Source organism: Microcaecilia unicolor, chromosome 2 (genome assembly GCF_901765095.1).
Source record: "Microcaecilia unicolor chromosome 2, aMicUni1.1, whole genome shotgun sequence".
Taxonomy (NCBI): domain Eukaryota; kingdom Metazoa; phylum Chordata; class Amphibia; order Gymnophiona; family Siphonopidae; genus Microcaecilia; species Microcaecilia unicolor.
Genome location: NC_044032.1, coordinates 109,736,874 through 109,752,672, shown reverse-complemented (window position 1 = coordinate 109,752,672; position 15,799 = coordinate 109,736,874). Strand labels below are relative to the sequence as shown.

The following is a 15,799-nucleotide window of genomic DNA, read 5'->3' as shown; positions in this document are numbered from 1 at the left end:
TTTTGGTTTACCACAGCAAAGCAATGCGACCTATCCTCAAAACACCCTTCCCTCGAAGAGGCTAAGGTTAGTGCTGAACGGATAGCCAATTTTCAGAAAATGGCACTAAGAACAGAAGTCAGAAGGTAGTCATATTCATGGGGGGAGGGACCCAGCCACCTGAGTGTAACACCCCCGAGGCTAGAAAAGAACCCCCACAGGCCTCAGCATCCGTTATTAACAAAACTTTCCTCTTTTTTAAATTTTATTTTAAACCATTGCACAGAAGAATATAGAGATAATAACACTGGCTCCCACTAAAAGAACGAATTGCATTCAAAATCTGTACCCTGGTCCATAAAATCATCCACGGCGAGGCCCCGGCCTGTATGTCGGACCTGATAGACTTACCAACCAGGAACACAAAAAGGACGCACATTCTTGAATCTCCACTACCCCAGCTGCAAAGGAAATACAAATCAACATATGCAGCTAGCTTCTCATACATAAGCACGCAAACATGGAACACGCTACCAAATGTCATAAAAACAATGCACGACCTAACAATCTTCCGAACAGTACTGAAAACTAACTTGTTCAAAAAGGCATACCACAAAGATCCATCCTAAACACTAGGAAACGAAACTCTAAAAAACTTGGCAAAACCGAACTTTTTTTTTTTCTTTTACACGTGATTGCTTCAACCACTCTATCACTAACGAAGGGATACAATGCAACAAATAAATAAATATATTCATTTTAAACAGGAATGGGAAAGAAAATAGTTAAATATTAAACAAGAAGAAAAGGAGACTTAAGGGCTCACCACCTTCCACCTGCTGGAGACTGAGAATACTGAATCTTACTATAGCTAGTCAGGGATGCTATTGACTCTAACGAGAGTCAGAATTCTCAGTCTCCACCTGCTAGAAGGAGTGCACAACCGATCAGTATCTTTCTGGGCCAGGCCGGAGGGACGCTAATGAATTGTAGTTTGTCTCTTGATTTTGATATTTTGCTGGAATGTCTCAGCTGCTCATACATGACTCACTGAAAACCAGTGTTGTGAACTGTGAGAATGCTGGTTTACCATTGTTGCAACTAAACCCTGTCTCACCAAGTTCAGGAACGGAGCAAAATGGAATAAGCCATCAGGAGAGCTCAACATGCAGGCACGCAACTTCTCAGAAGCCATCAGTTATCACACCAGATTCCATTTTAGGAGTTATTTCTTCTGTGGAACAAGGAGAAATTAGACCTTACCTGCTAATTTTATTTCCTTTACTCCCTCCAGACAAGCCCAGGATTGGTCTGTTGGGTTGTGCACACCTTCCAGCAGGTAGAAACTGAGAAGTTCTGACTCTGGGAGCCAATAAGAGCCCTGGCCATGTGACCCTAGACTCAGTATTTGAATAACAAAGCAGGAAAAAATGGAGACAATCTTCTGTGGCACGAGGATCTGAGCAGCCATGCAAGCACTGAAATAACGTGCTTGAAACAGAACCCAAAGCCTTGCGTCTCATAGTGGCAAACACAACCCGCCCTGGGGAAGATGTTTGACAACCAGGATTTTCTGATTGTCAGATTTTTTTTTTTTTTAACAAAGTGAAATGCACAGAGCAGCTCCGACCCAGACTCTGCTAACGAACAAGACAACCAATAAACTACGCTTCCGAACAATCAAAATAAAAAATGAGCCAAGACCACGGGAGGGGCCTGGGCTGGTCCGGAGGGACTAAAGGAAAGCAAATCAGAAGGTAAGGTCTAATTTCTCCTTCCTTGGCGTCCCTCTGGACCGGCCCAGGATTGGACTGTTGGGAAGTAACAAAGCAGTACCTTTAAGAGAGGGATCCCCGCAACCCCGTCGTGAAGGGAAATCTTGCCTCACCAATCTACTATATTTCTTTGAAGGGGTACATTTAAAACAAATCGGAGGAAATATTTTTGCACTCAATGTGTAATTAAACTCTGGAATTCGTTGCCAGAGAATGTAGTAAAAGCAGTTAGCTTAGCGGGGTTTAAAAGAAGGTTTGGACAGCATCCTAAAGGAAAAGACCATTATTAAAATGGATTTGGGGAAAACCCACTGCTTATTTCTAGGATAAGCAGCATAAAACATTTTGTACTTTTTTAGGATCTTGTCAGGTACTTGTGACCTGGATTGGTCACTGTTGGAAACAGGATGCTGGGCTTGATGGACCTTCGGTCTGTCCCAGTACGGCAATACTTATGTACTTATCTAACCCTCCTTGTCTTCTTCCTGAACCAGCATCTCTTCTGCCTTTTCCTCCCTTCCCCATGCAATCTTTCTCTACCCAGCATCTGCTCTCCATCCTCCCCCTTTCAGCATCCAGCCCCACCTCTTCTCCAGAATCATCTCGTTTCTTCTGCTCTCTCTCCCTTATTCCCTCCTAGCCATTGCCTAATTGTCCCCTTAGCTCATTCCCCATCTTCTTGCATCTACCACCTGGCTTTTCCTCCTCCTCCTCCCCCCACACCTACCCCTGCCTCCTTCACTCTCCCCCCCCCCCCCCCCCCCGAATCTCCTTCCAGCATATCCTCTCTCCTACTTTACACTTCCCCCACAAAAAAAAAAAAGAACTAAGATGGCTCTAAAAAGTGTGCTGTTGTTGCTTACCCTGCTACTGCTCCAAAGCTGCACTTTTTACTGCCCGAGTTCGCCCTGAGCTGCTACTGCTGTAAGGTTGTTTTAAACCTGTGGCTGACCTAGTCTATTTCCTGATCTCACCTGCTATGCAGAAGCAAACATGGGCGCTAGAGGCTATTAGTGCCACACTAGCGACTGCGTTTGCTCCCAGCCAATGATCAGAGCCTGCAAGCTCATGAAACAATGGCTCTGATCGCAAGAAGCATGCAAATGCATGTTTAACAGGGCATTAACTATTCCTCCCCAATGCTCACCGGACAGCGTGCCAAACAAGGGCGCTGATGGCGTTCGTGGGGATTGCAGAGGAATGGGGAGCCCTGTCCAACATGCATCTGTCTCATGTCATTCATTAAATTAAAATAGCAATATTACATCTTGTTTTCATTCAAATCATACATAAAAACATTAAATGAGTCCAAGCACACACCTTTTATGATTTTCTTACCTAAATATCAATCGGAAGTGTTTAACAAACCACCAGAATCCCAGAATAAAATATATCCATCTTAAACATCACCATAAGAAAGCAAAGCTTGTCACCAAATTCCCTAGTGCAATACCAGCCACGGGTTGACTCAGAGTAATTAAGTTCCATTTTTTGTTTTAATTTATATTTCACTGCCAAGACTATACCAACATGCAGATTTTAAAAGCTCCTCCTTTTTGATCTAGCAATACCATTACAAATCTGAAATGTATAGAAACAGTGGTGTAGCAAGAACTGACTGGGGCCCCAGGCAGAAAACTGAGAGGCTCCCCATAACACCATCACTCCCAAGGTAGTGGGGACCGGTGGAAAGGAGGACAGGGAAGATGCACATTTCCCAAAGCTGACCTATCACTATTAATAAATTCAGGAAAATATACTTTTTTTCTACCTTTATTGTCCGAGTGTTGCTTTGGTCCTAGTGTCTTCTGGGTTTTTTTTTTTTCTTAAATCTCTCCAGGGTCTCCTGTCCTTTTGACATTTGTTCTGTCAACCAGCCATCTTTCTTATATGCCTCTATTCATCCTGTCTAGCGTTTCCCACCCTGTGTCCCTGTTCCTATGCTCCCTACAGAGCTAACATCTCTTTTGTGTCCCTGTCCCTTCCCATGTCTAGCTTTTCTCCTCTCTCCCTCCAGTACAGTCTCTATTTTCCCCCTTGGTCTCCACCCCCAAAGGACCACCAGCTGCCCCCTCTCTTCACCCTCCCCTTCAGTCCAGGTCTCTCTCTCTATTCCTTCAGCTTCCCCCTCCCAGGTCCAGCATCTACCCTTCTGCTTCCCTTCTCCTTTGGTCCAGGTCTCTCTCTCTCCAACTCCCCCAGTACACAATCTGCCCCCTCTTGTCCCCCTCCTTGTTGGGAAAGGACTAGAAGGAATAGAGAGAGTCCTGGACCAAGAGGGAGAGGATGACAGGGGGTAGATGCCTGACTGCGGGGAGCTGAAGAGAGAGAGACAAAGAGACATGGACCAAAGGGGAGGGAAAACAGAGGGGCAGATGCTGAACCTGGGAAGGGGGAGATGAAGGAAGAGAGAAGGGGAGAGAGAGAAGGCAAGAAAGAGAGATACCTGGACCGAAGGTGAAGAGGGGACAGCTGGTGGTCATCCTGGGAGGGGGGGGGACTGAAGGGAAAAAAAGAGAGACTGTACAAGGGGACGCTGGACCAGGGGGGGGGGACCAGAGGAAAGAGAGAGAGAGATCTGGACCACCTCCAAGTCCAGCATCTCTTCCCTCTCCTCCTCCTCCTCCCATGGGTTTGACATCTCTAAAACAGAACCCTGCACGGGTCCAGCATCTATCTCCCCTTCCCAGCTGCTCCTGCAAAATGCTGTGGCAGGTCACAACAGAGGCAAGGCTGAAAGCTGCTCTCTGTCCCGCAGAGCTTAAAGGCTTGACGCAAAGAGAAAAGGCTCCACTGGACAGAAAGCAGCTTTCAGCCCTGCAGTGTTTTGTGGGGAGGGTGGGGGAGACGATGCAGACCCCAAAGGGGGGGGGGGGGGATAAGAGATGTTAGACCTTTGTGTGGGGGAGGAGGGTGCAACTTCAGGCAGCCCTGAGCATTTTGCAGGGTTTGCTCAAGGGTAGTAATGTCCCTATACAGAAATAACGGTTAATAAAAAAAAGCAAAGTTTCTATCGGGCTAAAACTTTTTGACTAACTTTCAGGAGTTAGAACATCCTCCTGAATGCTAGCAACATTATATGGTTACACTGATAAAAAGGCGTAACTTGTTTTTATTTATTAATCTTTATTTCTATACATTCGAACACACTATTAGGACAGCCACACGACTTTACCCAAGAATCTGAAGGGGGAAAGAACAATCTCGTCAAGTGACACCTGAAGGATACACACGGCACAAACAGCAGAAAACAAAAAGGAACTAGCGTGATAACAAAACACGCATGCCTCTTAATCAGAAACGTGAAACACAACAAACAAACTATATTGTAAGCCATCAGTACAGGCAGCTTGAGAGCATGCGTAAAGACAGTAAAACACAGGATCTGACCACATGAAACAACAACAACAAAAAAAGCCCTAACCAATATAGATTATAACGCATAACAACAGGTCGCTGACAGTTGTCCCTACGCATCAACTTTCCGCGCCACTCTCCCAGCCCCCTCCTCAGGCCGTTTCATCATTCCACCGCCACATTTTTCCCCACAGGGCAGCCGAGGCCCAATGCCCCTCGTTTCTCCTCCCTCCACTTACTCCGGGGGGTAAAGCCGCAGCTCCTCAATGTCTCCCAGGAAGGTGAAAAGGGTGCGCATCTGCTCGCTGGTGACAGCGGCGGACAGGTTCGTGACCTGGATGACCGTAGTGGGACTGGGGTTGAAGCCCAAACCCAAACCCGAGACGCTCATGGCGGCAGCGGCTCCTCCACCGAAGGGAAGCGGCGCGCGCTATGGCGTCACAGCTGAGCCACAGTGTCTGTTCTTTTCCACCTCTTTGGTCTTCCCAGAGCCCGCGTTCAACCACAGAGGCAGAGAAAGAACGTCGCTTCCTTGCTAGGCCTTTTCGCCCACGCAACCCAGCTGCTCTCCCCTTGTGGCAATTAGTAAGACGATGGAGCGCCGCCCAACGCCATGGAGGACTCGGTGAATCTTGCATGGCATGCTGGCTGAAAGTAGTTGTGTGCGCCTGCGCCTGGGAATCCTGGCGTTAATAAATGCTTGAAATTGTTTAAGGCGAGATATCGATGCAGTTTTCAGTGCTTTACCTTTGCCGATTAAGAAACTAAATATAAACCGTGCTTCAGTGGTGTAGCCTGAAGACAGTTTTTGCGTGGGCCCAAGGAGGTTTAATTGTCTAGGTGAGGTGCGCTAACAAGTTGGATGGATTCACCCGTGCTGCACCTCTACCCCAGTCCCAGTAACTTCAGTAAAGGTAGCAGTGCAGTTCAGTTGCTGCAGGCCACATTGAGGGTTAGGGACAGTACATGAGACTCTCTTCAGTCCCCCAGCACATATGCTTCTGTATTGAAGTCAAGTACATTCTGCATCCACAACAGAATCCCCTGGCCCTCACCCAACAATGGATGCCGAGCAGAGCTATATGACATCTCCCCATAAAACTTTCCAAATAAATGTTGGTTTCTAGTGTACTTTCAATAACAAGACATATATTGTAAAAGTACATTTTCACTTACAATCTAGAGCAAGTTTATCATGCTGACATTAACTCCCAAAACAAGGATCCTATCTAAATATTACAGAGGGGCCCTAAAATTTCAATATTGGGGTAAACAGACACACACCAAATACAGAATAAGTGATCACAAACTAGAAACAGAAATTAAACCAAAACCCCAAGAAGCTAGACCTTGCAAGTAGTACAGCATCAGAGAAACAATAAAGAAAGGCATTTCTTCCAATGCAAAATGTAAAGATAACATATGCCAGGGGAGGTGCAACTGGGGCAATTATCCTTGGCCCCCTGGCAACAGAGAGCCCCAAGCATGCTGGAAACTGAATGCTGCACAGCCTGCTTTGGGATCCCTTCCCAAATTTCTGCCCTGGGCCCGCCCTATTTAACACCAGCTCTGGCAAGATGTACCTTCCAAATGTGACATATTCTATTCACAAAATAGAACAAAATTATTTTTTCTACCTTTTTTGTTTGTTTGTTCATTTTATTTTTCAAATCATATTGGTCCCAGTCTCTGATTTCTGCTTCCCTCTATCTTCTCTTAACTCACACACTAGGGTCTTCTGTCCATTTGACATTTTTCTCTTTCCATGTCCACCATCTATCTTCCATCTATGCCCCTATATTTCCTTGTCCAATATCATCCGTGTTCATTTCCTCACATCCATCTGTAACCAGTATGAATAAAAAAATTTTTAATTACCTGGCCCCTGGGGAGGGGGGCTCCAGGATGCATTTGGTGCCAGGGGGCGGGTTCGTCACGGGATCGCATTTTCGCCACGATCCGCGTTGTTCCAGACCGCCCCTGGTGGAGAGGAGACAGGGCAGACCTGACAGGAAAAGCCCGGGCTCCCTGAGGCCTGTAGGAGCCCGGGGAATGCTGTTAATGTGTCCGCGTCAGTGTGAGCGCTGACATCTTCAATAACGTCAGATGCACATGCACAACACTCCATTTTTGCCCGATCGCTCCAGAGTTGGAACAGAGCATCGGGGACCACTGCACCACTGAAGGAGTGGAACGCCGAATACTACCCTAATACTGCTGAACAACAGGACAACCTCATGTTTTGTGCCTACTGATGGACTTATGCACTCTACCTCTGCTTTTGGCTGTTTAGCCACACCTTATTACTGCACTGGACATTTGTGCCTTATCCAGTTTTACTGTTTACTAACCAAGAAGGTTGTTGTATACTAATGTAAGGACAGAATGCAGGACTATTAGACATATAGCTTGTAACAGTAGTTTGCAAGGCCTATACAAGACCAGCTTGCATGTAGCAACGCGACCTTGGAGGGTGCTGACACCCCCTGCATTCCTGAGCCGAACCTTATCTCCTGTGCTAGAAAGGAGCATTGTGTGTGTGTGAAGAATAAGCTGCTAAGTTTCGTTTTTCTTGCCAGTATCATTTCAGTGTTATGACGTGAGTATGTACTGGGACTACAATTTTGTACTGTAAGAACTACAAAAGTTTACTGCGCATGCCAGTTGTGATGTGTAAGGGGCCAAATACGCAGGCCCAGTAGGGAAGTATAAATGTAAGTGTCAGATGATTTATGACACACAGTGTCCCGAGACTACTCGGTGCTGTTCACTTGCTAGCAATAAAGTTGCCTTGTTTGGAACCAAAGTTTGCCTTTCGTCTCCTGATTTCCCACCTGTTTCATTGGCGACCCAGATGGGACAGAAGTAGAAAGGGGAATCGGATTATATTCTTCCCCTCCCCCACTGTGGTCGGGTCAGGTTATCGATCCCCACCCGAGAAGCTGGTGAGTGGCCACCGCTGATTTCAGCGTCCATCTCCCGGAGGAGGGTCGATCAACTCCGCCTGACTGTAGAGGGGGCTGTGTGGTTCCGGCAAGGCACCTTTTCTATTTCAGGAAGAAGCGTACGACGGCGCAGCCTGCGACCCCGGCGGACAGGCGAGTATACTCTACGTAGTGACCGGCCCAGTAAGGACCGAAGAAGAGGCGTGATCACCCTCTTTTAGCCAGTGACTAATACGGACTATTGGTATACGACTAGGTCCCGAAACTCACTAGGCTCCGGCGACGAAACCGAGCGGCGAACGGGAGGGTTTCTTGTGGCGTATGAAAGTGTGTGAATGGGCTTGCAGTTCCAGGCCGGGCGACCGCGTCCTGGTCAGGCCGAGTGTTGACCCTTTTGTGTCTGGTGGAACGAGACCCCTTACTCCTCCACCGCCCCTTCCCCCTTTGTCCGTCACCTGTCCTTTGGCACTCAGGTTAGGATGGGCGGGGGTGGGTCTTCACCGTTAGACTTAATGACGGAACACTTTAGCGAAGTGTTCGACCTAGATAAATGTAGCAGGGCCGGGATGATACAGAGATGTCAATTTATGTGGCCAGGGCTGGGAATTGCCGGATGGCCCCCGGGAGGGTCATTCGAGTATGAAAAAGTGGCGGCGGTCATGAATATTGTTATAGTTGAGGGAAACCCAGGCTGTCCCGAGGACATCCCATACATAGAAGCGTGGTTGGATGTAGTCCGGGACCCGCCGGCTTGGGCCCAACGGAAGGTAGAAAAGGCCGCCCTCATGGTGGTAAAGCAGAGAAAGGGCCGGAAAACTAAACTTAAGGCCCTGCCGACCCATGCCTTCGCTCTCCAAAGCTCGGCAACCGCTGCCGTTCAGAAGGCCGCAGGGCCCGCCCCCATACGGCCTACCGCCCCTAGCGCTGAAGCCACTGAGACCACGCCCCCTGCTACCATTGGTAAGGTAGGAGCTACGCCCAGTACGACCAACACACTTTCTAGAATGAAACCCCCAAAGGAAACCCTAGGGAAAGTTCAGGGTTTGCCCAAAAAGAAGCCTCCGAAGGCCCCGATACTTGCTACGGCGGAAGCATACGAAGACGACATCGCGCCACCGCCGTATGCCCCGATATACCCCGACATCGCGAGCCTGGAGGAGGGCCCGGATAACGCTGATGCTTCCGGGTCAGAGTCGGAGGCCGGAGAGACGTCCCGTCCAGACTCACCTGAGTCACCGGGCCCCGCAACCATACGGAAGAGTAAACGGGTTGTGAAGAACATTACTCGGTTCCCCCAATCGAGTCCGCGCAACGCCCTCCCTTCGAGCAGGAAAGAGGGAGCCACTAACCTATTCCCAGTTCGACAATCCACCACCTATACCCCCAACCCGGCGGAAGGGGGGGGCCAGCCCATTGAATCAACAGTTTATAGCCACGTTCCCTTCTCAAGTGCCGACCTGTATAACTGGAAATTGCATGGGCCGTCCTACGACCAGAAACCCGAGCAGTTGGTGGAGCTGGTGGAAGGCATTATATACAGTTATAATCCGACTTGGGGGGACCTTAGGCAGTTGAGCGCCCACATCCTGACCACTGAAGAACGCCGCCTTTTACAACAAAATATGGAGCAAGCTGTCCGGGATGCGAACCCCACCCATGCCAACTTACAGAATCTAATAGAGACGGAGGCGCCCCTCGCTGCTCCTGCGTGGGACTACCGAACCGCTGAAGGCCAAACCCTTATCCGCCGATACCAGCAGGCGTACCTGGCCGCCTTAAAGAAGGGGAAACAGAAGGTTACCAATATGGGGAAAATTCACAGTGTAGTCCAACAAAAAGACGAGAGTCCGGGGGATTTTCTGGAACGGCTTATGGAGGCATTTAGAAGGCACAGCCCGATAAACCCCGAAGACCCCAGGAACCTCCCAACCGTAGTTATGAGTTTTGTTAGCCAGTCGGCACCGGATATACGAAGAAAGCTACAGAGAACGGAGGGGTTCGAAGGGATGAGCCTCAGCCAACTGAAAGCTATAGCGGATCGCGTATTCGGATATCGCGACCAGGAAGAGAAGACGGAGGCCCGAAAGGAATCGACCAGGCGGATGCGGGAGAAGGCAGATGTGTTGGCCACGGTGCTGGAAGAACGGATGAGGTCTAGACCAAAGGGGAGGGGCAGAAGGACAAGAGGAACGCGGTCCCCCATAGGACGTAACCAGTGTGCAAATTGTCGACAAGAAGGACACTGGTGGGCTGATTGTCCAGAGGAGATACGGGACAGCCCGAGAGAAGATGAACCATGGGACCGGCAGAGAGAGGAGGAGACGGGCGACCGTACAGGGGCCCCCAGACGAGGCCGGGGAAGGGGCCGAAGAGATAGAGGACGGGATGACCGGAGGGAATGGCAGATGGCTATGGAGGCTACCCGAGACAGTACCGCATGAAGAGACCGGGAGGGCAGAGTCCCCACTGACCCTCTGGTGGAAATTCGGGTGGGGACAGAGTCTATGAAGGCCTTACTAGACACGGGGGCCCAACGATCTGTTATCACCACCGCCATAGCCCCAGCCACGAAAGAAACTATACCAATTGTGGGAGCCTCCGGGAAATCCCTTGCAGCCCCCCTCCTCAAGGAACGCCAAGTCCAGATCGGAGGGACAATGGTGTCTCATCAGTTCATACACATCCCTGGATGTCCAGTCCCCTTGATTGGTCGAGACCTACTCTGTAAGCTCCAGGCCACCTTGAAGTTCAAGACCACGGGTGAAGTGGAAGCTCGCTTTGAAGATCGGCCAGTGACACTTATCTGCCCGGTAAGGGAAGAATGGAGACTACACGCTCCCCCAACCGTAGGGCCTGGCAGCTGCCGTTACGACCAAAATACCCCTTTTGCCCAGCAGAGGCGAGCCATAATGGATGAAGTGTCTGGGGTATGGGCAGAAGTGAACCCCGGAGGACTGGCCGTTAACGCTATCCCCATCTGGATTGAACTCAAACCAAATGCTCAAGTTGTCAACCAAGGACAATACCACATCCCCTATGCAGCCCGGCATAGTATGCAAACCCATCTACAGAAACTCCTCCAACAAGGGGTCCTTAAACCGATCAGATCCGCGTGGAATACCCCATTGTTGCCCGTTAAGAAGCCAGGAACATCCGAATACAGACCCGTCCAGGACCTGAGGAAAGTCAACAACCAGGTGGCCGACATAGTTGCTCTCGTACCAAACCCCTACTCCATCTTAGCCCAAGTGCCATCCCAGACCAAGTGGTATAGTGTCATTGATCTGAAGGACGCCTTCTTCTCCATCCCCCTCGCCGCCGACAGCCAGAAATTGTTTGCCTTCACGTGGGAAGACTTACAGACTGGTAATAAGCAGCAGTTTACCTGGACCCGACTCCCCCAGGGATTCAAGAACTCCCCCACCCTCTTCGGCGACCAACTTGCCCAGGACCTGAAAACGTACCAGGACGAATACGGGCCGGTCGTCCAATACGTGGATGACTTGTTGGTGGCCCGGGAAACGTACACGGACTGTGCAGAAGCTACTTTTTACCTCTTGAAAACCCTGGAAGCCCAGGGGTACCGGGCCAGTCGCAAAAAGGCCCAGATATGCGAGATCGAAGTCGAGTATCTGGGGTTTCGCCTCCGAGAAGGAACCCGAAGGCTCGGTACCCCCCCGAACCCAAGCTATCCGCAACCAGCCCACCCCTGTGAATAAGAAGGAATTGCGAGCACTCCTCGGAGCCGCTGGATACTGCCGGATATGGATCATCAACTTCGCTGTTCTGACCCATGATCTGTACACCAAACTGAAGGGGCCTGAACTCGAGGGCCAAGATCTCCGGTGGGAGAAAAGCGAACTGAAAGCCCTTCAGGACCTTAAGGATGCCCTTGTGGCCCCACCGGCGCTCGGACTGCCAGATGTGACTAAGCCGTTCCACTTGTTCGTCGACGAGAAGAAGGGACTGGCACTTGGAGTCCTCACCCAACTGGTCGGCACCTGGCAACGCCCTGTAGCATATCTCTCCAAGGGAATGGACAACGTGGCACGAGGATGGCCGGGTTGTCTCCGAAGCATTGCGGCGGCCTGTCTGCTGATACACGAGGCCAATAAACTCACGTTTGGCCAGACACTTTTTGTGACCACACCCCACACCATCCGCGGCCTACTCGAGAGCCACGGACCTAGATGGATGACCAACTCCCGATTGGTTAAATACCAAGCCCTCCTGTGCGAAAATCCGGAGGTGCGGATCCTGGACACGACCAACCTCAATCCTGCCACCCTCCTCCCGGCCCCTGAACCGCCATTACACGACTGTGAGGAGGTAATGGCCACAGTGCATTCTAGCAGACCTGATCTCAAGGACCAACCCTGGCAAGGGGGCATCACCCTGTTCACCGATGGAAGTAGCCAAGTAATAGAGGGAAGTCGAAGAGCTGGCTATGCTGTTGTATCTGAGGACCACGTGATCGAGGCTATGGCCCTGCCGTCCGGAACGTCAGCCCAGAAAGCGGAGCTGATCGCCCTCACCAAAGCCCTCCTGTGGGCTGAAGGAAAAGTTGTTAACATTTACACTGACTCCAAATACGCTTTCCTCACCCTCCAGGTGCATGGAGCCTTGTACAAGGAGAGGGGATTCCTGACAGCTGAAGGAAAAGGACTCGCGAATGCCACGGAGATTTGCCAACTACTCGAGTCAGTCTGGAAGCCAAAGAAAGTAGCTGTGATGCATTGCAGGGCCCACACCGGCCGGACGGACCCTATCGCCCGTGGTAACCAACGGGCGGATGATGCCGCAAAAAGGGCAAGTCAGCTCCCTTACTCATCTCATCCTTCTGACCCCGTACTCGTCGTCCAGCTCCCCGCAGAGACCCCTATCTACACCCCCCAAGAAACGGAGTGGGCCCGACAAGAGGGCCTGGAGTCACGCAATGGCTGGTGGGTACTACAGGATGGGCGCATATGGATACCCGAAGCCCTGGCCTGGACGGTAGCCAAGGAGGCTCACGACCGCACCCACCTGGGCAGGGACGCCCTGGGGCGCCTACTCGAGAAAACTTACTACATCAACAAACTGTCCCTGTGGACCAAAAATGCTTCCAGCCGATGTGCAACTTGTGCCCGGAACAACCCTCGAACGGGGCCCGGTCCTATGCCAGGACATGTTCTCCGAGGCACTAGCCCCTTCCAAGTTTGCCAGATTGACTTTACACACATGCCCCCGGCTCGGGGCTACAAAGCTATCCTCGTCGCCGTGTGTACCTACACCGGATGGATTGAAGCCCAGCCCACTAGAACGGAAATGGCTAAAGAAGTCACCTCCCTACTGCTTCATCAAATCTTACCCAGATACGGTCTCCCCAAGCAGATAAACTCCGACAACGGTCCTGCCTTTGCCAGTGAAGTAACTCAACAGCTCAGTACGAGACTGGGCCTCGATTGGAAGTTACATTGTGCCTGGAGACCCCAAAGCAGTGGAATAGTGGAGAGAGCTAACCGTTCCCGGAAGAACCAGCTAGCCAAGCTATGCCAAGAAGCCAAAGCCAAATGGCCCGATCTGCTTCCACTGGCCTTGCTCCATCTTAGGTGTACCCCCAAGGCTACCGGCCTTACTCCTTACGAAATGATGTATGCTAGGCCACCACCACTACCCTCTTTTCCCGACTCCTTGCAGATACAGGGCGAGAGTTCCTTAGTGAAACAGATGAAAGCACTACACGAGGTAGTGCAAGACATCCAGCAATACACTGAAAGAGTAGCTCCCTTGGTTCTCACCAATCCCACACATCGGTTCAGGGTAGGAGATGAGGTCTGGGTAAAAGAGTGGGATGAATCCGACTGTCTAAAGCCCAAATGGAAGGGGCCCTCCCTTGTTCTCCTAACGACCCCAACCGCTGTTAAAATTGCAGGAAGTTCGGTGTGGATACATTGGACCCGACTGAAACCTGCCGCTCCCACTAACAGCACCCCGAAGCGTTGGACTGCTCATCACCATCCAGACGCTCCATTACGGCTGACCTTAAGAAAGACGTGAACCACCAGATTCATGCCTGCCCAGCAACAGGAACTCAGCTTCTGGACCCACTGCGTTTTTGGCTCCCTGTTTATCGCAGCCTTCATCGTGGGCCTCATTATCTTCTTGCTGCAAAAGCTCGGATACCTCCCACCAAATCTATAATGCTGAACATCTTCCTTCTCCTGTGTGCAGTCCCGAGCTATCCTACCACCCTGAGCAAGAATTGCACCGAATGTTTGCGCCTGGTGCGCCATCGTATAGAGGGAGGATATCACCTGGTTACCACCCTCATCCACCAGACGCAGCCCCCAGAAGGCGGTTGCCAGCTTCTCCCGACTTGTGCCCTCATTACCCCGAATGGCCTCCAACAGTTCCACAGATGCCTCCAAGGCAATCTCACTATCTGCCATAGCCCTACCAAGCCAAGATACTACAATGTCACCCTCAGCGTAGGACTCCCTGCGTATGTGGCCGGGCCCCCGGGAGTCGAGGGCGATGGCATTCTATATTACGTAAATTCCACTCGCATCCTCGTTGGTGGCATCCAAACTATAGCAACCCTAACCTTCGACGTCTGTGTCGCCATGGACAAACACCCTTGGTCTCGCAAATGTGGTAGCCAGAGTTGGCGTCAGGCATATGTGAACGACCACAAGTATGTCTGCACTTTCAGTCCAGACATGAGATGCTGCTCCCCGTGGGTTTGGCTCCCATGCGCCGGTGACACTCGAGCCTCGGGTTGGGACCGAGTATGTGCTTATACGGGAGGAGGATATGCCGGATGCACCGGCCTGGGCGAGTTTCGTCGAGGTTCTGGTAACTATGTGTCCCTAGACTGGCCCATTCGAGGACACGACATGCCTTGGAGAGGGACGTGGGGCCTTGGCATTGACGGTGGAGGAATGGATCCCTTGACATATATTACCATATATCAGAGCCTCGAAACAAAGCCTCCTACGCACTACCAGACTACTGTCGTCGGCTACCAAGAAGTATTCGATGAAATTGCTCGTGCTGAACAGACCGAGACTAAGTTCCCCATCTCCCCAGAAGCCCGGAATATGTTCCTTAACTTGGCCGAGAACATTGCCCTCTCCCTGGGAATTGCCAACTGTTTCGTCTGTGGAGGCACCGACATGGGTGAACAATGGCCCTGGGAAGCGAGAGAGATCCGACAGCAAACATGGGATGCACTTAACACCACTAACATTACCTTTCCCCAGCGGCCGAAGCCGTACGAATGGGCCTTGAGAACAAATATCATAGGTACCCTCTGCGCTAGTCGAGCGCCATCGAAGCGGTACTCTGTACCAGTGGGAGATTCTGCTTGCACGGGGGTTCTTCAGTATAATGGAAGCCGGACGACCTGGTGGCAAACGGATAACCTGCCCGCCCCGGAACCTATCTGGACAGAACCCACCTTGAACACAACATGGACATACGGAGGAAACGCCTCCCTCAAGTGGGTAGCCCCGGGGGGCTACTACTATATCTGCGGGCGCAGGGCCTATGAACAGCTCCCGGCCCGCTGGTACGGTACCTGTCTCTTGGGCACTGTTCGACCTAGCTTTTTCCTTCTGCCCCTGCGAATTGGCGAAACTTTGGGTATCCCCCTATACGTGGAAAAAGGGCCAGATAACCCTGCCAGACGTAAACGGTCCTTTCTAAACACCAAGCCCAAAGTCCAAATTGGAGACTGGAAAGACAACGAGTGGCCGCCAG

The 15,799-nt window shown here is 50.9% G+C and overlaps 1 protein-coding gene across 1 annotated transcript in view; it reads right to left on the bottom strand.

Annotated features, from left to right (window-relative positions):
- SREK1 (splicing regulatory glutamic acid and lysine rich protein 1) overlaps window positions 1–5,684 on the bottom strand; it is a 252,902-nt gene extending 247,218 nt beyond the window's left edge. Inside the window, 1 exon segment of the mRNA XM_030193208.1 lies at window positions 5,351–5,684. Coding sequence (XP_030049068.1) covers window positions 5,351–5,502 — 152 coding nt within the window. The 5' untranslated portion in view covers window positions 5,503–5,684.
- Window positions 5,685–15,799: the final 10,115 nt, after the last annotated feature.